The sequence below is a fragment of the Orbicella franksi genome, chromosome 9 (genome assembly GCF_964199315.1).
Source record: "Orbicella franksi chromosome 9, jaOrbFran1.1, whole genome shotgun sequence".
Taxonomy (NCBI): domain Eukaryota; kingdom Metazoa; phylum Cnidaria; class Anthozoa; order Scleractinia; family Merulinidae; genus Orbicella; species Orbicella franksi.
Genome location: NC_138153.1, coordinates 27,143,232 through 27,167,377, shown reverse-complemented (window position 1 = coordinate 27,167,377; position 24,146 = coordinate 27,143,232). Strand labels below are relative to the sequence as shown.

The 24,146-nt window shown below is 37.9% G+C and overlaps 2 protein-coding genes across 3 annotated transcripts; one reads left to right on the top strand and one right to left on the bottom strand.

The window, feature by feature from the left end:
• Positions 1-1,154: 1,154 nt before the first annotated feature.
• Positions 1,155-11,296, bottom strand: LOC145498179 (uncharacterized). 2 transcript variants are annotated; one of them, XM_081478077.1, is made up of 11 exons: positions 10,617-11,296; positions 9,761-9,862; positions 8,629-8,722; positions 8,452-8,519; positions 7,681-7,799; positions 6,468-6,543; positions 5,716-5,830; positions 4,749-5,102; positions 3,123-3,258; positions 2,219-2,364; positions 1,155-1,978 (listed from the first exon to the last, which is right to left on the bottom strand). In XM_081478077.1, exons 1-11 carry the CDS (start codon positions 10,728-10,730, stop codon positions 1,935-1,937), a joined length of 1,368 nt encoding a protein of 455 aa, XP_081334203.1. In that variant the 5' UTR covers positions 10,731-11,296; the 3' UTR covers positions 1,155-1,934. The 2 variants fall into 2 exon arrangements, with proteins under 2 accessions (XP_081334203.1, XP_081334204.1); XM_081478078.1 differs by lacking the exon at positions 10,617-11,296 and adding an exon at positions 9,958-10,106.
• On the top strand, positions 10,239-24,075 carry LOC145498189 (protein lin-37 homolog). Its single transcript, XM_081478089.1, has 12 exons — positions 10,239-10,494; positions 11,400-11,466; positions 11,676-11,708; positions 11,861-11,905; positions 14,430-14,440; positions 15,056-15,100; positions 15,229-15,256; positions 16,006-16,201; positions 17,040-17,071; positions 17,492-17,576; positions 19,531-19,604; positions 21,386-24,075. The coding sequence occupies exons 1-12, from the start codon at positions 10,467-10,469 to the stop codon at positions 21,465-21,467; spliced, it is 726 nt and encodes a 241-aa protein (XP_081334215.1). The 5' UTR covers positions 10,239-10,466; the 3' UTR covers positions 21,468-24,075.
• The last annotated feature ends 71 nt before the right edge of the window (positions 24,076-24,146 follow it).

The following is a 24,146-nucleotide window of genomic DNA, read 5'->3' as shown; positions in this document are numbered from 1 at the left end:
AAATGACCAAATGCTGCGTTGTTTCCGGGAGAACATGAATCACGACGGAAAGTTTTTTAAATTTTCATTTCAAATTTATCGCTGTGGCCCAGATTTAGTTTCGTGATAGTTTTGACAGTGATAAACAATGTAAATGACTTAAGAGTACCGCGAGATTCTTAGGTAAAATATAAATTCATTTTTTAATCAACGCTGCCCTCGTCGTGGCCGTCGTGGTTACTTAAACTCGCTGATAGTTGATGACAGTGAGGGGGAGAATCAACTATCATGGACTATCATGAGCCGTTTGACTACGGCTTTGACTCTGAAACTTTACTTACTGTCTGAACAATATTCTGAAAACTAGTAATATTTCTATATGCTCCTTTTTTTCCAATTTTATGTACATATCTCATTCTCTTAATAGCTTTTTTTCTCTTAAATCTCCATAGAAACATAATACCTGGAGGCTGACTAGAAAACCCTTGGTTACTTCAGTCTCCAGACTCATATAGTACACTTTTTTTCTGTCTTAAGATTTCATTGACACACACAAAAAAACTGCAAATGTACGAGTTAAAAAAAATTAAATAAAAATAAAATTATTATTTAGCAAGCATCATCGAGTTATGATGTACGCAGGAAGTTTGGAGAACACAAAGAAGCGAAAGTAGCTGAAAGTGTTGCTCGAGGGGTAGAAACCACACGTCTGCGTTGCTCATAAATTAAACAAACTTAAGCCCCAGCCAAACGATCGCAACACTTCAACGCAACACATAGCAACATTGCTGGGCGTAGCATGTTTCGCGCGTTTGGCCACCCTGTTGCGACTTGTTGCGACATGTTGGGTGTTGTCGGCTCAAATTTGAAAATGGTCAAATTTCTCACCCAACATTCGTGGATGTTGCATGATGTTGTAGTCGTTTGGCCAGGTTCGTGCAACAATGTTGCGCCAGGGCATGCGCACTAGTTCGATTTTCAACTCCCAACGTGTCGCAACACGTCGCAACAGGGTGCCCAAACGCACGCAACATGTTGCGACCAACAATGTTGCGATATGTTGCGTTGAAATGTTGTGATCGTTTGGCCGGGGGTTCTTGAGTTGTAAAACATATAAGCTTATGTTCACTTTAAACTGATTCCCACTTCAGTGTATCTAAGCCTTAGTCGGAAGATGCATAAAAAATAAACTTTATTCCATCATCTGCTTTGTCACAAATATAAATTAAAACAGCTTTGCGGGTTGAGGTAAAAGGAAATAAGAAACAGATAACAAACAAAAACAGACTCTGCCTGCAATGCAGAGTGAACAGATTTTAAATGGGTATTCGACTCGACGCAACTATTGTTTAAAAAAACCCAATACTTTACATCAAAACGCAAGAAGTGTGTCACTAATTTTAAACTGTTTTGGGAGGCAAATAAAACCAAATACAAGTAATTCAAAAGTTACTTTCCAATAACGTCAACAATTTGAAAAACAAAAACTAACTTATATGTAGTAATGCTGGGGTGCAACTTTTTCATTGTCTTCAAAGCATGCCTGGTTTTAGGATACCTGGTAAATTTCTTGTGATTTTATGAATGTTCTTTGGGAATCAGACGGCAAACGTTTCTCGCGATACCTCGACAGTGAGACACCACTCTGAGAAATTGGTCGAAATTCACCCCACCCCCTCACTCCAACGAAAGTGATTTCCGAGATTAAATCCAAGAAACGGCCGTGCCGATAACGTAGCTAAAACAGCCATCCGTGAAGTGTCTCTGACTGGTCGAAATTTCGGCGCAAAATTACAAAAACCTAGCAAGAAAAAAAATCAGAGAGGTCACAGATATCTGTTGTACTACGTCATCAACTTATGATTTTTCGATTCGAGTGTCTCTTTCTCGCGCGATTCTTCCCATGTGAGACAGACCCGCGTGTATTCATACTGCCACCGTAGCATCGTTTCATATCATCTGACAGTGTGTTCCTCTACTCTCCTCCGTTTCGTGTTTTCTGCGGAGAGTAAATTAAAACACATTTTTAGACCAAACCACATTTGACCAAACACAACCAACGGAAATAACGCAAACAACCAATCAGAATTCAAGCAACACGCGCTAAGCAGTGTTAAGCGCGGGAAAACGCGAGACACAACTACTTTTGGTTTGATCCTGATTGGTTAAAAAACAACACGATTACTCTGATTGGTTAGAGCATCGACGCGCTTGCCCGAGCTTTCGCGCCAATTCTTACCTGGTTGATTCGAGTGCCCCGAAATGACAGCTTTGCTTGAGGTTGGATGATACGATTTGGAACACGCGAAATGTTTGTTAATGGCAGCGTTATTGCAGTTGTTACTTGAAGAAGACTTGGGTGGGACTGCCACGTTTCTGTTACATCTATGAAAAAGAAGAGAATATCAAATAACGGTGGGTACTTGAAAGCGAAAAAAATACTGATATAACAAACATGATCTGGAGTTAAGGACGTCATCCTTTCTGCGTACGAAATTCATGTTGCAACTTCACGCCACGTCATACATCAAGCGCGCGCGAAAAGGAAGAAATGTAAGCAAGTAACGGGTTTGGCAGCAGTTGCGGTAACTTCACCTGCAATTAATTTACTCTCTTGGATGCTTGAAGACCCCCATTTTTCTTTCGGTAGATAAATTCCTTTCCCGATTTTATCCACTTTCACAAAAAACAGGAAAAATCTATACGTGAGAAGTTACAAATATTTCGCTTTTTCTGCCCTCGTGAGAGCGAAGTATATTTATTCTTTTTCTAGGCCTATTCTACCTCAAGGAACGACGCCAGCTTCAAACGTTTACTTAATATACTTAGTTGTGTTTAATTGAGAACGTTTACCTGATCTAAATTTCACTAATGCAGCATTTTTATGTGCGATAGCTGTAAGCTAATTTCGTCTTAAAATGTAAACGAAAACCTCTTCAACGCGCCTTATCTCGAAAACGAGCACGGTGACCCCCCTTTCCCATTGTTTGGCTTTTTCTTTACCTTACTTCATGATAAGTTTTTAAAAAAATCTATTTGTGAGGACATTTTTTGGTGCGAACGTCCTTAACTTGGTTCCATGATTCAAATACAAAAAAATTTGCTCGTCGAGATTTGCCCTACCCATTTAGGCTAAAACATACCTAATAAAATTTCCGTCAGCCTGTCTAACCGTACGATTTTCAAGTTTGGATTCGCCTGGCCTCATCAATACTTCCTCGCTGCAGGATATCAACGCTTCTTCAAAACCAAATGACTGATTCCATAAAAGAGGGTCATCTGTTGACGAGACGATTGAAAACATCATTGAAATGTGAAGGTGAATTAATCAACATGACACGAACGTGGGACAAAGAAAAATTCTGAGTCACCGACAGGAATCGAACCCATGACCTCCCGAACACCGGGCGGGCGCTCTATCCACTGAGCTAAGAGAACTCATGGAGAGCAAGGTCATTTAACTGAGTTCATATATGACAGGTGTCCTGTATACTGCTAGGATCAACGCTATCGAATTCATCGTGAGTAGTGATAAGTTAATAAAGATGGTGAATTTTAAGCTCGGTAATGAAATGTGAAGGTGAATTAATCAACATGAACAGGTTAGTCTAATGCCCGGGGGACTTCAGTATAAGAAAAAAACCCTAGAGGTAGCAAGATCTTGTTTTGTACTGTAGGCGTGGGTTGAAATTTCTTCCTCCCCTAAGAGGTAACAATTCTTACGTAACACATTATCTCCTGTCATATTGTTTTGGCTCAATACCCTTAAGGGTAACCGCAAAAGCTCCCGCTATGGACCTTTCGAGGTTAAACACCCTTAGAGGTACCAAAACTCCTAACCCCTAAGAAGTACGACGAGCACCCCCGTCATTTTTATATGGGGATCCCCGCCCCCGGGGTCTAATGCTGGCAATATTTTACTTTTCATAACTTTGGTGTGACAAAAAGGATTTTAGTCGTAAGATACTTTTCCAGGAAAACTGTGGGAGTAGAGTTTTCAATTGGAACTTTTTCGACCACGACTCGTAATTTTGACGTTATTGTACCTTTGATAAAGTCGGTTTACTAAATTCAAGGACATGTTGAAGTAACACTGTGCACCAAGGAAATAAATTGTGTGTTATTCAAAAACGCAAAGTTAAAGTGATTCATAATACAAAATCTTCGTAAATTCGCGGAATTTAAGTGTCGCGAAATATGCGCACCTCGAAATCGCGAAATAAACGTGTCGCGAAAATTAGTTAGTTTCTAGATAATGAGGGTCTTTCCATATTCTGTTCCTTCGAAACCGCAGGCCGTTTTCGTGTTCTCCTAAAAACCGAAACCGCTCTTCTAGTCCTTCTAATAGGACGATTGTCATCATAACCGATCCTTTAACGGTACGTAACAAATTCTTTACAATATGTTTGCTAAATAATCGAGTTTCTCCTCACAGAGACCACAGGATAATAAGAACAGAACAAGTTGTTTCTAGCCCTAAAAGGCAATCTATTGTCGAGGGAGAAGTTTCAAGAAGGATAAAATCGCCGCTCAGTCTTTTGAATGACCGCCAGATAAACACGCAAAAACTAAGCCAGTGTACCCAGAACAATAATATAGGTAGTGGACACACATTACAATTTCAGGGCTTAACACAAGTTGCACTTCAGACGTTGTGATATTTGCACTGTTATTCTGTGCATTTTAAACTAAATTAGATTATTTTCTAACCAAGATCCGCTTACATTACAATCTAGCAATTTTGAAGGGTACAAATGAAAATAAATCACCTTCTGGAAGAACACTGTAGTTCTCTTGTTGTGGGGTGGTTCCACATGTCCTATTTTCTAAAGGCGTGGTCATAGCACTGGTACTGCTTTTCTGGGCTGGCACCATAGCTGTAGGGGTGGAGGCTGCTAAGGGTGTTTTCGGTGGAGGAGGAAAAGAAGGTGTTCTGTTAGATTTGTCCCGTTCAACTAGAGGAGTCCTAAATTCATTTGGTATTCTTGAATTTGGATGCAAGTCTTCTTGTTTTGTCTTAACTGTTGTTGTTGATTCTGCAGGGTGCCTTTCAGAGGAGCTGTTTTGTACACACTTGGAAGTAGAAATGACTTGTGCTTGTCCAGTGTTTTCATGACTGTTACCTGGAACAAGCAAAAAACAAACAAACAAAAAGAAAAAAAGAATACTGGTGATTGCATTTGCTATTGGACAAACACTGATAGACATATCTATAAAGGTAAAATTTGGCCTTTGCTTCCACAAGTATGACCGTGTGATTGTCAGAGTGACAATAAACACTGAATATGGAGATTATCGCCAAAACGCCCAGTACATTAATACAGCTTATCTAGAACTGACCAGACACAAGAATCATTTTTGTTAGCCATTGGTCACGATTACTTTGAATAGGGGAATTTGTAAACACAATGAAACTCCTGTCAACTTTTCATTAATTTTGTTCACCAATAAGGTACAGTTTTTTATTATATTTGAACATATTATTTGCTTGGACAGTGGGAGAGGAAATTCCATAAACCCTCATGTGGGAAGTCAAGTACGGACCATTTTCAATACGTAGTGATGTGCCAAGAGTGTCAACCATGGCCTTGGGGTTGTTTGATCAGCTGAGAAGTTTGAAAAAAGATTGCAAGGAGTAGACCCTGGGAACGAGGATGTGTAGCATAAATGTAGTTGCTGCAAAATAATGTAATTTGAAAGTTAAATCTATACTTCCTGGGCTTGATTTTAACTTACTTCCAGGAGCAGTTTCATTCATCATCCCATGATCCATTCGTTGACCATTTTTAGGTCTCAACACCACTCTTTGCCCTGGTCTCCTCATGTAGTTTACATCGTACTGAATGGTACCCTTCATAACAATAAGTCTATGTTTACTAAATTAAATAAATGTATATATGCATGTCAAAGGTTACTAATTAATCTATCCCAAGCTTGTTGCTTCCCGTCAACAATACTCTACCTCCTAGTGGGATGTATAATGGTGTAAATGTTGGACTCTTGATCAACAGATCCAGGCTGGAGTCTTGCCAGGGACATGGTTAATCATGCCTTTGAGTCACAACTGCCATCAATGTAACACTGGCTGGGGAGCAATACTAAAACTAACTTCTCCTGGTGGGAGGTACAATGGTGTAACAGCTGAACTCTGGATCAACAGATCCAGGTTTGAGACGGGGAAATTGTGTTGCCCTTTTTAATAACACTGGCCATTGAACTGAAGGAGATACTCTAACTAAGTCTAACTCCTAATGTGAGGTACAGTCACTGTGGTGTAAGGGTTGAGCTCTGCAGGATTAAAAGATCTAGGTTTTACCCTTGCCAGGGACATGGTATTGTGTCAATCAGCTACACAACCCAATTTGCACACATTGGTGTAGTAGCAATACACAAACTGAAGTCTATCCATGCAACAAAAACCAGAGTTTCAATACAGATGTAATTTAGGTCTAGCTAGCACTGTTGAGAAACTCCTCTGTGGCTCTTACTGATTTGGGTTGCTTTGTAATGAACTTCAAATAGTCTTTGTCACTGATACAATTGCCAAGTGACTCTCCAAAACTCCTGCAAAACAAGGAAATACTTAATTATTAATGAGTTGTTACAAGTATAATTATGGCAGATGAATACAATAACATAAGGTTTGGCTTTTGAAGAAACACATGAGGTTGTAAATGAATGCACAAACATTAGGTAAAATATAGCATAGTTGGGGTGATGGTATAGTTATGGCTCATTCAAATTGAAAGCTTGTTTATATGTGGCTAAATGTAATTTAGGCTAAGTTAAATGTAGTTTTATTAATAGCAATATTGCTGGTCAGCAGTCTCCTTCAGGGTGGTGGATGAGGTGGCCGGGGGATTTGTGCAGGGGTACCTTGATTTTACAGCTTGGCTTCAGATGTTAAGTCATTTGGTGTGTTTTTCGCCGTTGGACAGATCTCCTGCAGTCCTTCCAACCCCCTTGTCTGAATTTGTTTCCACTGTTTGGTCAGTGTGATGGTGCCTGGAGGTTGCCTCTCACAGGGTTGTCAAGGATACCCTACGCACTCGGTTCAGTTTGCTTTCGGGCCCCTGACCATCCTTTGAGGTACCATTTCCCAAGCTCATCTATTGTTGATGAGTTAAATGTTTCTATTGATTTATTTGTCCGTTTTTTTTTCCCAAGACAAACGTGTGGGGAATCAAATCAAGGGGTTTCATATGATGCAACTATATGGGCATGCAATATGTGCAAAATCATGTATTTGAAGCCATTTTCTTGCATTGCATGCCAATTTTTGGCTGTTAACATGGGTAAAAAGCACAAAAAACTAATAGGTGTTACAGTAGCTGTCAGTAGCATTTTTCATACATGCACATAGTTACGTATCTTTGTTTTCAGCTTATGATGCTAGCCAACAGTGAATATACCAGACAGAGTACCATATCTAGCAAATATTAGTATAAATCTTCTAACGTTCTATCTTGAATGCTGTCCTCTGATTGATTGTGCAACTCACTATCTATTCTATCTATTCTGTTGTAGACAGTGAGTAGCGTTTAAGTACGACTATCACGCGATAAAAATCTGGAGCTCTTAATCTAATAGTTAAATAGATCAGATCCTAACGAGCAGTAGTTAGAGGCCATAAAATGTTATTTGAGGGCAGGCTTATTTTAAAATTTATGTTTAACAAGAATTTTGAAGAAGCGATCTTACTTCAGAGCCCTTTTCAGTCCATCTGTCACAGCTTCTTTTCTTGCCTTCTCAAGTGACAAAGCTTTAGATTTCATTCCCTCTGACACTCCATAACCAATGTCCTCATGAAACACACCATCCTGTAACATTCAAGTAGATTGCACTGAAGGCAAACGTCCTCCTAGCCGGCGAATGCAGACATATTTCCAGCTGTTACTTGTCTCTGCTAAAAGTAACATTTTTTCTGCGGAGATATGGAAATACAACTGCATTTTCTAGCTAGCTTTGCTCTTTCATCCCCAATTAATACCTACTACAGTGTACTACTGCTCAAGGGCGTAGGCGGGGGGGGGGGGGGAGGGGGGTCCTGGGCCCGTGAATCCCCTTTTGTACGCTGTTTTTAAGCAACTAACCTACATCAGGAGTGGAGGTCTACCTGACAATCTGGTGAGTGCCCTCACTTTGACACAGTGTGACCCCCCTTTCAAATATCCTGGCTATGCCCCTGCTGCTGCTACATGTACTACTACTACTACTACTTCTACTACTTCAACTTAGTGATGAACTTCCAGTAAATTATCAGTTTACCACTCAAATCCTTGATCAAAAAAAGTGTATTTAACTAGTAATCTAATATCTGTCTTCAAAATTTCTCCCATTATATTTGTACAATAGAGCAAAGCAGACAGGGAATCAAAAGAGCTCAGTTGGTACATTTAACAAAACATTAATTTCATGTTAATTATTATTTTACTTATTAATTAAATAATTTTAATTAATTAAGATTCTAACCTTTAACTGGACTTTAACAAAAGCACTCACTCCAACATAATATTTGTTTGCCACCTGATCAACAAAGTCTAACAAAATAGACACTATTATCACTAGAGTCAACCTGACAGTGTAAAACTGAGAAATTTGAACCTCATGAATACATGATTGACTTGACGCAAGACACTGCATCCTCACCTATATTTTGATGGGTTACAGAATGTGACCATCCATTGAAACCAAAAGTTTCATTTGCCAAATTGATTATTTTCCATCCTTCCACATAAGCAAGCTGAAAACAGCAATAATATCTCAGACTATGACTATGTTCCCACTTGGTCAGTGCTTGAATGTAGTTCCCAGGTACTTCCTGGATTCTTCCTGGGCACTAATGCCAACACACCTTTTTCCCAAGTACTCACACCATAATTCGGGCACAGTGCCCAATTACCCCGGGGGGGGGGGGGGTACTTTGGGGATTTCTGGGTGGGGGTGTGCCACTGGGACCCTGGAACCCTTGGCCTATACCAGAGCTAGTTCAGCTGAATTTTGCTACCCTATACTAGAATAAACTCCCCAAATCCCCCCATCTATCGACACTGTTGAGGCTGATTTGCATAAATTTAAACTTGCCGACTTGATTTTTTTATATTTTTGAGTGACAATTCCTGGTTTCCTTAGTCTAGATAAAATCTTCAACCAACTAGTCAGTTTTGTGAAAAATTATACCCTATTCTAGACCTGAACGCTCCGATTTATATACCCTATCCTAGAGTAAACTGCTTGAAAACCATACCCTTCACAGCAGCACATACCTATATAGCCCATATACGGCAGTGCCCCCCCCCCCCCTGGACCAATTACCCAGGTACGTCTCCACCTTGTACTTGAGCAATGAATGGTACTTGGGTAGTTGGAGTACCCATTGTCTGAACACAACCCTATTTTGTGTCGGTGCCCAGGCACCAGTGCTCAGCCAACAAGTGTGAACACAGCCTAAGACAATCATCCTCCGGAAAATTAATTAACCTTATAACTACGTCGAAGCATGGTAAAATTGTCATATTTTACCATTTAGTAAATGCTGCTAATTTTTGCTGATTTTTTATCTCAGTGAATTTTTGATTTGACCTATGTGGTTCCTTTTCGTCTAGTTAGTTCTCAATTTATCACCAGCCCATAAATGTAATCATTGACTAGGGATAAATTGAAAAAAGAATCAACAATAAAATAAGAAACGGGACCACAAAAACAAACCGAGATCAGAAATTAACTGCTGACAAGTTACACATTAAACTAACTTAACTTGGATATAAGATGTTAAGCTAACCTTTTGACCACCCGCCCCTGCTCTTTGGCTAATGTACTCTGGGCCAAGCTTTTGATTTAAGGCGTTCTGAATAGCTTCGTGTTCACCGGGAGTGAAATTAGCCTGGAATAGATCAGAAATGAAGGTATCAACTACACACGCGCGAAGCTCTCTTTGAAACTTGCAGAGTCGATCTGAGGCCTTTCAGAGAATCTTACGCTTCCAAATGAAACTCCTGGTGCTCTGTCAGTGTTACACATTATGCTCGAATACTCTCCAGTAAAAGTAAGGCTACTATTTTGTAATTTTCTTCGAGAAAAGTGAGAATATACAGTTCGTAGATGGAAGAAAACTTTGTTTGAAATTTGTCAACATTGATCGAATGACCAATCAAAACACAGGATATGCAAAGACTTATGGGATCTTCAATGTAGCCAATACCACAAACCAATAAAATATAGTCTTTTCATCCGGGGTAGTTTTAGAGGAAAATGGCGTCCAATTCGAAGAAGTTGCACTTTTGTGCTATTTTCTTAAAATAATTTCTCCCAAAGATCCAATGATATTTCGACTGCCGTAGACAAAAGTGCTTTCCGTAGGATATATTTTAATTGTGTAACAGATAGTTAGCTTGATATACGGTTAGTGTATCACGTTTTCAAGCTGGATCGTTCCCAAGTGTAAAACGTGAAAACAAGAAGAGGCAAGGAAAGGATTTTACATTTTGATGGCGAAAAGCGAAGACAATTCCACGGGTAAACTGTTCTTTTTTAGTGTAGTAGCTTTCGTAATAATTTTTTTTATTACAAGCAACAAATTGTATCGTAAACCAAAACAAGCAGACGTTTGTGCTCTTATACGTTCTTCATAAGCTTACCTCATGATCAAGCCTTTCGGAGCAAAGGTCATTGTCAAGACCCCTCCAATCCTCTCTGTTCCTGACAAGGCGTTCTATCTGTGTGCTAGAGTGGCCCTTCGACCGGAAAGTCATGTACACTGCATTAGCAATGACGTTCTGTCCCCTTAGGCTTGAGTCAATCGCAACAATACTCCCCCGGTTTTTCCCCTCTGTAATAGCACCTGATTAATGGCAAATTCCCCAGGGTGGAGACAAAGAACTGTCCTAATTCATCCTCCCCTGAGTCTCCTTAGTTCTAAGGAACCAAGGCCAAAACCACAAGGGTTGTCAAATCCTTTGGGGTTATCCCTGAGAAGACATAAGTCCTACTTGTGCCTCTAATAATCTTTAAGTTTACAGTAAATTATACCCTCTAATGCATACTATCAACACAATTCTGTTGTGTTTATCGTTTTGTAGTAGACTTACAAGTTTCTAAGCTATAAATTTGAGGTTTTGTTTAATTTACGTAGCACTGAGTGTGACAGAGTTACCTTCCTGTGCATGTACCAGTCAAAAAGCAGGAATTACTTTAAACTGTAATGTGCAGGTCCAGAACATACCCATACTCCCCCCACAGAAGGGATTGGAATTTCCTGGGGGTGGGGGGTTCTGTAACCAAAAAATTTTAAGAAATGTGTGAAGCTTTATTGGAATTTCCAGAGGGGTGGCGGGGGGGGGGGGGGGGTCTTAGAAAAAATCCCTTCCGTGGGGGAGGTATGGATATTTTCTGGACCTACACAATCTGACTTCTGCTTTCAGGGGTTAGAAGTGCTAGGGTTAAACTAGATGTGTTGCTGAAAGATCTTATAAAGAAAACAGAAGAAAGGTGACTTGTTAATAATAACTGCTGTTTATTTACTTACCATGAAAGAAATCTTGATGACCAGATTAATGAGTTCATTTTGATCAGAGTTAACTTTTTTCCCTTTCATTTTGGAAGAAATAAGAGTTACTGGTATACAGCTGTTCTCTCAGGCTAGAGTGTGTATGCACTATTTTATTTTATTCTTGTTTTTTTTTTTTTTCACTCAACAGCAGTGAAGATGAGGCCAGTTCTACAGCAGGAGGGTAAGCTGAACTATAGCTGAAGGTGTTAATTTTCACAGTGTTACAAGTCTAAGTACATTTGTTCACCTAAACCATTTTTTCTCTTAGCAAAGGTCTCCTTCAAAGTCTTTCTATCATTGGTAGCTGAGTTCATTATTTTGTTCTTTTTTTAGCACTGTGTCATTTCAAATGCCACCACCGTCGACTCCAACTAAAAGGTCAGCAGATTAAGTGTGTGTTTATTATAGCCAGCAGGAGTCACTGACATCAAGCAGTAATGAATTTGAACAGGATAGTTTGGTAGCAAAATATGCACTCCCCTTCCCTACCCCCCTCACGATGTTTCCTTTAACTTTTTTCTGATTCATCCCAATGAAATTTGATACTATTTTAAGATGGCTCACTATAGTTTTACGGTTGGTTTTTCAGCGAAATCTATAAGACCAGTTTTTTGTAGCGGTAAAAGACATAAATTGGCAAAAATAAAAAAAACTGCCTTTACAAACCCTTCTTTTTTGTGTTTAAAATGTGTATCCCACTTGGTGCGATGTGCTGTGAAAATTTTGGAAGATTTCACCATAGGAAATTCAAGAAAATCACAAATAAAGCCATGTAAAAAGTAACAAACACATTTGTGTGGGCAATTATAATTCAACAGGGCTCAAAACAATTTTCGGACTGTGGCCGGTCATGTTGACTGAGGGTGTCATTTTGTTTCGTTTGTGATGTACATTTGTGGTGCCAAGTTTCAAGAACACTGCTTCAATATTCCTGGAGATATTGTTTATTCAGTACTTTACCATTTTTAGTTGCAAACAGTATGACATCATCACTGATCTTATTTGCACAATAGGAAAACATCAATATCTCTAAAATGAAAAAAGATGTTTCAAAAAGAAAAACGCCATTCTTCTCTGTTTTGAAAGGCCTTTCAAATAAGCAGAAAATATTTTTCATGTTATGTGCACTTTAAACCTACAAATACAATTTGTTTGTTCCAGTCGATACTAGACTGTTTAAAATTTAGCCTAATACAAAGAAAAGATTAAAATTTAACCAAAGATAGCCTTGGCAGTGCTCAGCAGCTCAATGAAGTGGCACATTGTCAGTGGAATTCTTCCCACCTGCCAAAGAAAAAGTATTGAACAGATTCATATTTGACAAAACTTCGAATTTTTTGATCGGTCTATTGAATTCCATGAGCTGCTGTTTTGATGTTCTACAAAGTATTTATGTCCATCAGGACGTAAATGAAACCAAACATGCATCAGTAGATCCAAATTTTGGGCTTCAGAAATAACTGGGTAAACAATAGCCGAAGAAGAAGTTTCTGTTTCCTGGATTCTCTCCCGTGTAAACGTACAACAAATCATCGCATTACTATGAATACGGCTACAGTTACACAACAAGTGTTAGGTAGTTTCTTAATGATGTGACTAAAATTAAGTTCTAAAGTGTAAGTGTGTATGTGTAGTCATATTTTGGAAAGAGTTTTCATTCATGAAGAACTAATGACCATCATTCGATAGATTTTACTGAAAGTGGGTAGATTTTGGTCACGTGCTAAGCAACGAGTTGAGAGTGTCTCAAATTTCATTCGCGGACAAAATAACTTTACAGATACAGATACTGATAGTAAGGCCTTCGGCTTTTTTGTTGGTGCATAACTATTTTCGTCCGTTTTGTAACAGCTTTGTAACAGTAAATTAGATACTGGTTTCGTGCTTAATGTTACATTTACGGCTTGATGGAAATGAAGCAGACTGCAAAATGTGTGTTTCAATGTCCCAGAGTCCCATAGTGTCTATAAGTTGGAAACAACTTGACAATTGAGCGAAAAGTTTTGTTTTGCCATCTTGTTCGTCGATTTTTGTGCAGTGAAAGTGAAAGAACGACAAATATCTTGACATCTGTAGAGCAGTGCCTTTGAAATATACGCCAACAAAGAGAGGTGCTCTGTGACAAAAATGTGGGACAGTTAGGCAAATCTAAAGCGTCATGACAAGCTGAATCTGATCGGATTCCCTTTGCCATACGGAAAACCCTTGCTGTTCAAAAGGCTCAATAGTTTTGAATTCTGAATTGAAAACTGCTGCTGTCCTAACAGATGAAAATGTTTTTTTGCACAGATAGCAGCAGTTCAAACAGCTGAATATTTTTCTGAATGGATAACCCCAGCCATTTGAATGGCATTGAACGCATGGCAAATAGCAAGCAAAAAACTTTTAGCTGTTCAAACAGCTACCCGTTGGTGTATATTTTCATGTGAGGATTACAGTTGAGGATTTGATTGTTTATTCAAGAATGAACAACAGGACTGTCTCAACATGACGTGACTGGTCAACATGACCGCCGAGTGAAGTTTTTGGCCGGTCAAGTCACCATTCTGGCCGGACATTGTCTGTTGACCGGCCGTTATTTCGAGCCCTGTTCAAGACTAAAACCCAAAATTTTAAGAGAAATGATGGTAAAACACTGTTTAATCATTGCTTATTACTTGTGATAAGTTCGAGAGGACTGGGTGTAAAAACGAATGCAAAAACAGCATTCAAAACATAACATCTGTGCACGCAACGTCATAAATGATTACTCTATGGAGCCACCTTAAGGGAGAAGTACCTGAGGTTTTGATAACTTTACAGTGCTAGCTAGGAATTTGTCTGAGATGTTTGTCCACAGTACTATGATGTAGAGATTGATTTTGGTTTTCTTCTTTTCATGCTATCCCTGTACCAAATAAAGGAGTGCCTCAGGTAGGCTTGTCATAGTGAAATGATAATCATAGTATTTTTGATTTAGTCAATCTTTAAGCTTAAAGTCTTTAGTCTTTGTCAAAGTGATACCTCTGATTTAATTTCCATGATCTCCATTTCAAATTGGATTTTGGTTTAAATCTCACATTTTAATTATGTAAATATGTGTCTTCTCTGTACAACTTTAATAACATGATTGTGAATAATTGCTTGACCATTTTTATTTTTAATTGTAAACATACTTTCTGTAGACTTTTGTTGCTATTTTTATTTCATTGCATGTCTGTGAAATAGCTATTTAGCTCAGTGCATTTGACCATGTTAACTAAAGGTTACTGGTATATTATCTTATCTTGCATGGTAGCTTATAATAAATAATACACGGTATCTCACCTTCAAATTTGCTTACTGTGCATTTGTGTAATTATTACCAAAACGCTCAGTAAGCAAATTTGAAGTTTCTGCCAATCAGCAGTGGAACATTGGGCTGCAAATTCCAAATTTGCAAAGAAATAAACACCTAGTTTGCCTATAAGAGTTTTCTGTAATTTACATCTTAGTTAAATGAGTTGGTAACTTGATCACTTCTGCCATGTTTGTTGTTTTGTCTTGTAGGGAAAACCCCAAGGAAACGACGCAAAAAAGATATAGGATACGATGGTCAGTGAGGAACATGTATTAATAAATGCTAAAGGAGTACAAGTAAATGTGTAAATGATTTAACATGAAAATCGCGTTAACTGCTTAAAAACAACTTCATGTGATTTCTAAATTTTGTTTCTCTACAGATGGAGATGGGACTAGTCAGAATCGTAAGTGCTTGCAGTTAAGATTTTAAAATGACTTCATCAACACTGTTCAGTACTAAAATTTATTTTTTTCACATCAACACCTTAGCTCCCCACAATATCAGTAAACACTTTTGGTCAACTGATTTACTGGTAGTCACACTTTTTCAGTTTTCTCAGTTACCATACATCATCCAACAAAATAATTCAATATATCTGACCAGTATTCAAAAGGAATCATGTATTCTAAAGGCAATATTGTTCTGTTTGTACGTCTCCCATGCGATCAGTCACATGTGACAAATTGCACAAGAATTTGTAACCTCCCAAATGAATCATCACATGATTTGAATTGAGTGGCAACAAGGATGGCATGCAACACATTAACCAAATCCATCTATCCTCCCTTTTCTTTTCTTTGTAAATGTTCCCTTAGCTTTCTCTGATTTTGCTCTTTGTTTTTCTCTTTTGGCCTTTGATCTTGGCGAATCTGGATGCTTCTTCTGTATAGCGAGGTAAGCCTTCTGTTTTTTGTTCGCTGTGGACATGTGAAAAGCCAATGCATAGTAGATATCAGGGTTGTTCTTGTACTGTAAAGTAAACTTGTTAAGAAAAGGCTTCCCTCTTTCTTTGTGTTTGAGATCCCTTGCTGTTTGCATCCTGTGGAGAGCTGTTGACTATTCCAATAATCTAGATTGCTTTCATTTACATGGTGGTCTAAGTATATGGCAATGTTATATTCTATAATCAGGTGTCTGTGTTATTTTTTCTTTTTAGTTTTGTTATGAAGTTGTTTGACCGCAGTGTGGATTTTGCCCAATTTAATGAAGACCCACCACTGTACGCCCTAACACGAGCTTGGATGCAGAATAAACCATATGGAACAAAGTCATCTGATTCACAAGAGGGCAACCAAGATGGTGACTCTCCATCAAGCAGCCAAGAAAGTGACATGTCTTCTGCAACACACAGTGTTAGTAAAAGAACATACTGTATGTGGCTTATTCCAGTATACAGCCCATTACTCATTCACAAAACTTTGGTTTTCGACGGTGTTTTTTGTTAATTTTGGTGATTTAAATGGAATAAGTTTTGACTTGTAACAATCCTGTGAGTGTCTGTTACATTTACATCTGAAAAACACTGATTTAGAGAAAAATAAACTCAAAGCAACATAAGTGTAAACACAGAAAGCCCTGATCTAATCATCAAATCGCTGTATCAGAACAAATTTGCATTGCCTGGCAGGCTTTTTTATTTGAGGAATAAAAAAAGGTTTCTTTTGTTTCAAAAAGAATTGCAACAAAAACCAAACTCAAGTTTTTTGCATACATTATTTTTCAAAAGTGAAGTGCAAACCACGAAAAAAAAAAGGCAATGGTTTTCAATTAAATAAAATTTTTGAAGGTTATATGCAAATAATTACTAGACACTTGTGTACAAAATCGCACAAACTTCCCTCGTATGCCTTTAAGTAGCAACCAGCAATCATCAGAGTAAGGGATCTGAGCTGTGGCTGAACTTGCAGTAATATTACTCACATCACAGAGAAAATGGCTTGGTTATCACAACTGATGTGCTCATGAGTGCTTTTTTAAGTAGGCTGAGCTTCACTGTTCCTACTCTCAAACTTGCTGTGACAAAGATTTTGTTTTTCCATTTTTTTCCCCGTAAAACTGGAGTAATTCTACTGTTATCATGTACCTTTTTTTTTTTCCATTGGGCCCAACAAAATAACTTCATGGTAATAGTTAGGTTATCTGTTACCTTCATTGTTGCCTTATATCTCCAATACTTTTATTTTTTTCCAGAATGGTGAGAGTGATCCTAAAAATGTGTACAGGTAATATATTTTTTTCTATTCAGTGTATTACAAAACCTTCTAGCCCCATGGTGGTCACCATCCCATTTCAATATTTCAAGCTAGACTTTTAAACTGTCAGCACAAAGAATAAAGCTGTTAATCAACAATGAGAATGTGAAAGTTGAGCAGTTTATTTTGTGGGAGGCTTAAGGGATTCATTGACTAGTAAACAAATTTGTGTGAAGACTTGCAGTATTGAAAATTTAACTAACACAGGATACCTCCCTGTAATTAAGAGTCGAATCAATGGTAACAATGAAAACTATTGAAACTATGTGATGGTTTAGTGTTAGGAACACCAGCACAGATATGCTCTTGAGGCTGCAAAATCACTTTCCACCTTCCAAGAGACAAAGCAATGAATATAGTACTGTAAATTTTTACTCCTGTTTTGTAAAGTTTTCCAGATCCAATTAAACTGATTGAAGACTGTAACATGAACAGCACTCATACCAAAGGGACGCTGTCTCTTGATATTCATTACGTGAGTACAGAACTTTTGAAACTCAAAGTACAAAATAGTTATCATATAACCCGTACGGCCCCACGTGCAATTTCCTTGGAAAACCATAAGAAAAAAGGTCCCATATGAGGGCCATATACGTCGAAGTGATAGGGCCGGAAAAACACGCACGGCCCTACTAGAAATGTGTACGGCCCTACTAGAAACTCGATGCGAGTTAATGACAAAACAATTTTGTCGCTGCAAAATTTTGTTCTTTTCAAAATGAGAGATGAAAGTGAACATTCTGAGAGCGAAGCTTACTATCCAGGCGAACTGTCCAATGCAGAACTACTTCAGTTGCCAACTCACTCCAAAAGAACAGAAAGAAAGTCCACAGTCCTCACAACTGAAGAAGTTCACAGCTTTCTCAGAAGCCAACAACAAGCAAACGGGTGGTCAAGAAAACAACTTTTCCGAATGAATTGTCCAATAATTAACCTTTGGAATAAGCAAACAGTCTTGAGGCGAAACTTCTTTCAGTGGAAAGCATCAAAGAATTCATCGTAGGTCAAAAGCAAGAAAACCGGCAAGTCGCGAAGAAAACAAAGTATGATATAAATTTTTTCTTCGAGTTTCCAGAGTTGGGAGAAGAGAAATCACAAACATACCTTGTGCACAGTAGGATATATTGCTCTGCAGTTTCTACATCAGTGTTGTTTGAAGAAACAAAACTGAGTACGAACACAAGTTCATTACCATACAGTTCATCCAGATAATAAAACTCGCTTGAATTTCCACTACATAGCAAAGCCAGCAAAGTCAGCAAACCCAAGTACTGTTTGCGGGAGCTAACATCGGTGTCATTAATATTCAGTTGCTGGTTCTTCCTTGTTCAAGAGAATCCAAGAGGTAGACAAATAGCTTGAAACGACGCCGACATTTTCTTAAGTCTTCAGATGAAGAAGATTTGTGAACAATTTCACTGAAGCATGAAGCGAACTTTTGTCACTCGTTAAGTTTTTGATGGTTTTGACATATCTTTGACAGCTTTATGTCAACTTTCTGTTGGCTTTTTGGCATGAATTGTAATTGTAGACTTACATTGAAAAACAAATATGAGAAAATGAGTCGTGTTTTTCGATGAATTGTGAGTTTCTTGTTCCACGCGAAGAAATAAACGACAATGAGTTTTCATGGTAGAATCTTTTCTGTAGTTTTTCCGCGCGGCCGTCTGATGTTATGTAATCGCGTCCTATTTAGGTTCAACTGTAAGTGGTCATATGATAAAATGCTTATTGACTGAGTAAGGTCGGGCCGGACGGGAAAATATTTGTCTCTCGGTCAGGACGCACAGACCTCGCTGCACTCAGTCCATACGTCCTGACCTCGAGCCAAATATTTTCCTGTCCGGCCTTCCCACTCAGTCAATAAGGACATATTATGTCACTGAGCAGTTACATCACATTTTTGTCTGGCACTAAATGTATTTTGCCTAACAAATTTCAAACAAGCGTGAGTCTGTAGAACTCTTATTAGTATAAAACATACAGGAGTTTAGTACAGAAAATAACATAAACAGAAGAGAAGCATTTGTGTTCACACTTAATTTCCCCATCACTCCCTTGGTATTTTATATCAAACAAGGGCAGCTAGTTGATGCCTTTTTTCCTATTTTGGGAATAGCTGAAGATAGCCTTCATTGGACTAGTGTTAAAACAGTCTATTCTGGAAGAGTAGCTATGCCCCCTAGACTCTTTGTGCTACAGAAACAGGGACAAACTCTCATGGTATGGGTCATATTGGCTTGAATGCAGACCCTTGATATTATATAAATACAGTGGAATGCTGATTTCTCAAACTATAGATTTCTCAAAAAAGCCTCCTGAAAAGTCGAACCAAAAGTTGTTTTCCTTTTACTCCTTATAATTATCTCAAACTCAGTATTCTAGCTATTGTGTGTAACTGAAAACTTCATTTTCAATTTTTCCTTTAGGATCTTGATAAAGCTCCAGCAGTGAGTGACCTCAAAAGAAATCACATTGATAGATGGAAGAAGGTTAAGACCAAGTGAGTGATAAATGAAATTAATTCAGAATATTAAAATAAAATGAATGCAATAAAACTGTTTTATAATATAAAATTTTAATTATTATAATTGATTAAAAATAAAATTTGTTTAATTATTTAACATAATTAAAGGTAATATTAATGCAAAAAATACCATTTTCATAAAAGGATGCTAAAGCAGCTAAAACTGTAAAAATCTACTTGCATTGTGAAACATGAAGAATTTCATTTAAAATTGGACAGTTTTAATCAGAAAATCTTCGAATTCAATTTATCATTACCATTTAAAACATGGTCTGGTCACTTCAAAACACAAATTTTGTTCACACCAAAATATGGTTATTATGTAAAGCCAGAAATTGTTTTAACAGGTGCTGATGAATAATGCAGGCTGTCAATAAGGGCTGTAACCTGTAACATCTGCTACGGCTGAGTATGTTTGTGTTGATGTTACGGGGTCAACTGGACTATAGTTAATACAATTCAACTTTAAAATTTTAAAATATTTTACAATAACAATACTTGTGGACAGCACACAGCAATAACTTATAATTTTACATAACTGAGTTTATTAATTGACTGGTTTTGTATGCTAGTGAGGCTTCGTCAGGATTAAACTTCGAGGTCCAAAGATGGAACTTAAAGTGCCTATGAAGTAAAAAATAATTGCTGATTTTGAAAGGCTTTTTAAAGTAAAGAAGAATGGCGTTTCCCTTTTTTGCATATCTTTTTTTGTTCTAGAGATATTTACATTTTTGTATTATGCAAATGAGGAAAGTGATGACGTCATAGGTGGTTCCATTTGAACAGTAAAACACTGAATCAAGAACATCTCTAGAAATATTGGAGCAGTGTTCTTCAAACTTGGCACCTCAAATGTGCATCACAAAAGAAACAGAATGACACCTTCTGTGTTGTTGCCATGGCAACACTTTTGGCTCCAGTCTCTTTCTGTGAAAAACCAAATATGCCAATTTGTAACCCTTCAAAAAGGGACAGAGGGTCTTGCTTGGAACACACATGATTCCCATATTGTCTTAACTCTCCCCATTAGATTGTTGGGAGTGGATGATCCTTGTTTAAGATAAAATCTGGTAATGTTAGTTTTAATTAAAACAGGACCAGTGGCATAACTGTTATCATGGCGACGACACGACGGGTGTCATTTTGTTTCTTTTGTGATGTACATTTCTGGTGCCAAGTTTAAAGAGCACTGCTTTAATATTTCTAGAGATATTCTTGATTGAGTGTTGAACTGTTTTAGTGGAACCACCTATGACGTCATCACTTATAATACAAAAATGTGAATATCTCTAAAACGAAGAAAGATACTCCAAAAAGGAAAACGCCATTCTTCTTTACTTTGAAAAGCCTTTCAAATCAGCAGCAATTATTTTTTACTTCATAGGCACTTTAATTTATACTAAACCTTTGTGGTACAAAGTACACTCCTACCATAGGATGTCACAAGAAATATGTGCAGGATATGACTAAATTCCTGTGCTAGAAAATGCGCAATGTAAGCGGGGCTCACAGATTTAATGTTACACATAAATCAGTGAGCCCCACTTACATAACAAGTTTGTTACAATACAGTTGTGAGGATCAAGGGTAGATGTTACTCAAAACTTAATGACAGCCCTGAAATTGGGCCATGTTTCTACATTAATACATAATATTCTTGACAGAGCCACATATACAAACTATATGTATGATAACTGTTCAAGACTTGTGAATGAAATATTGAGAGGTATTAACATTTTTGTGTGTTTCTGTTGCAGCTGGAGAGACTACTCTTTCCAGAGACAAGCCCGCTATACTCCGAGTATAAAAAAGATACGAGAACTATTTGAACATCAATAACATGTCATGTGAAGAAATGTGCAACATTTTATTTTGACTTAAGTTTACTTAAGTGTATATTATACATACCATGCCAGGGTTGCCCCAAACTTTTGAAGCTGGCAGCGTTATTGTTAGAGAAGGCAGCTGAATTTTACCGTCTTTTTCTGAAGAATCAGACCACTTGGGGTGTCGTAGCCAGAGAGAGTAGCTAGCCTAGATTGTGAAGAAGATGGTGATTTTAGCTGGCAGCTGGCCTACTGTACATGTACTTTTGACAACCATGGATATCTGTACAATCATGTAATTATGTTCTGGTACAGGCTTTTTGTAAGTATAATTTTAGTTAGTAGTTGCAAGTTTTGTAGTTTTTCATGCTGTGGCGAGACTTACAGTTACATGAAAGGTAACCAAAGATGGAAATACTGCAACAGTATTTGGACTATTTGTATCGGGTACTACCTGATACAAATAGACTATATGATGTTGCAGTATTTTAATCTTCAGTTACCTTTTATATGTAACTGTACCATAGTCATAAGCAACAAACATTATACCATTAATTAGGGCAAGGACTGTATTCTCTTAGTTAATAACCAGATCCTTGTTCAAAATGGTAGATCTACAGACTTGGAGTCTAGTTAAAATAAACACTACCAGAATTTGTTCAAGGTACTGCCATTTATTTGAAGTTACACCTCTATCCCCTGCATCTGTCTCAGCAATCAACCCCCCCCCCCACCCTCCCCAGGGGAGGAGGATGTAATCAATCAAGTTTTGTACAGGGAGGCTCCACCCCAAACTCCATCCCCTTGCTCTTTTGTTTACCACTTTGACAGAAAAGTACCCTTTCTGTATACCTTTTACAGAAAAAAAGACCCCTTTTCTGCACCTTGTTAACAACACTGCATCCCTTTTCTGAACCCTTGGAATATAGTCAATGAGCAATACTATGGGAGAACATCAAGCATTACCAGAAGAGATGATAGCCAAGAAAATAACCCGGCCTGATCAATCGATGAGTGGAAATCCAATCAATCAGTTGATATCAATCAATGACAATTAGTTAATTGTTGTCGATTGCTATTGGCCAATTGATGACCAATCGATAATCACAAGCTGGAGTCCCCTAATTGCTATTCATTGCTATTATTTAGCAGGATCATTTTCAATGCAATTAGCATTCTGGATAATTCTTGAAAGAACATATCAAGGGAATGAAAATATTCTGCCAGTGAACTTTTAACAAAGGAGCAACCTATCAGTTGCAGGAGTGGGAACATTTTTATTGCAGTCACGGTTTACATTTTGTAAACAATTATAGTTTTGCATTTGGTTCTGTTATGAAGATCAATAAAGTATTGTTGCTGTTGTTCACAAGGGAAATGGCAGCCGAGCATTCATTATGTTTAATCCTGGGGTTTTAACGTACAACGATGATATAAAGCCGTAATATGCAGCGGTCATTTCCTGCTGGGTGTTTATTTAACATGTCAACACTATATGCATTTAGCATTGACCATCCTTCCTCATTTTACTCTCCTGACCTACCTAAGTTCCTGGCTAAGTTAGAGAAGGAGTAACTGGCGTAGCACTTATTGAGTTAGTAGTCCAGCTGCGATTCGCATTTTATATACCCTCCCAAAAAATATGGAAGTCAATGAAATTGCTAGTTGATTACAATCGATGGGAATCAATAATAGTCGACGACAATCGATGACAATGGATGGCAATCGAAGAACAAAATTTTTGTTCATCGTTTTGTCATCAATTTCCAATATCAATCAATTAATTGTTATCAATTGTTATCGATTATTAGTTTCATTGATTGATCAGGCTGGGAAAATAAGTATCATATTTAGTTCCTTTCCCCACCCTTCCATATACCTCGGGTTGTGAAATCCCCGCTTTTATACACTTGGAGCCTAGAAAAGGTAACCCTTTCGGGTAGAGCCTCCCTGTATAGGCCGTTATACGAGATAACCCCTCTGCCCTCACTCTGGCAATAAGCTGCAACAACAGAAGTACTCAAAATGTTCTGCAGAACATGTCATGACGGCCATGTATTTTGCGTTCTCATCATTTCAACTCGAGGCTAGTTCCAGCTCAGAACATTGGTTTTGGGAGGGGTCCTTGCTAGTCAAACTATACCTACCAGCACCCCCCCTCCCTGCCCCACTGTGGTCCCTGCATTAGGGGCCACTGTGTAATCAATCAAGTTTATTTCCATTTCAGTCAATATATTTTACATTAAATGAAGAAAAATAGGACTGAATACAGGAGGGACTGAAAAAACCTTAGCAGGCTTTTACAAAGTAGTGCCCCTATAAATTCTCTCTGCAAGTTCTGCCCGCTTACTGTGTGTGCCGCATTGAATTCTTTGTTATTTTTTCTGTTTGTTCGTGCATTCTTTCCGTTATCATTGCATTCTTTTCGTTTATCCCACTTTCACTGAATCAATATTCTGTTACGTTTTTTTCACATATTTTCATTTCTGTTTCAGTCCCTTTTTGCGTACATTTTTCCATTGTATTTGTGTATTTCAATCGCAATGTTACAGTCATCTAGTTTAAATTTGCCGTCTTCACCGCTTTCCTTCATTGTGTTCCTAGCTGTCCTAGTCATACGATGTTTGTAAGTATTGTTTCCCTTTGCCTCGTTATTTCTATTTCTTTTATTGTATTCGTTTCATAACTTGTA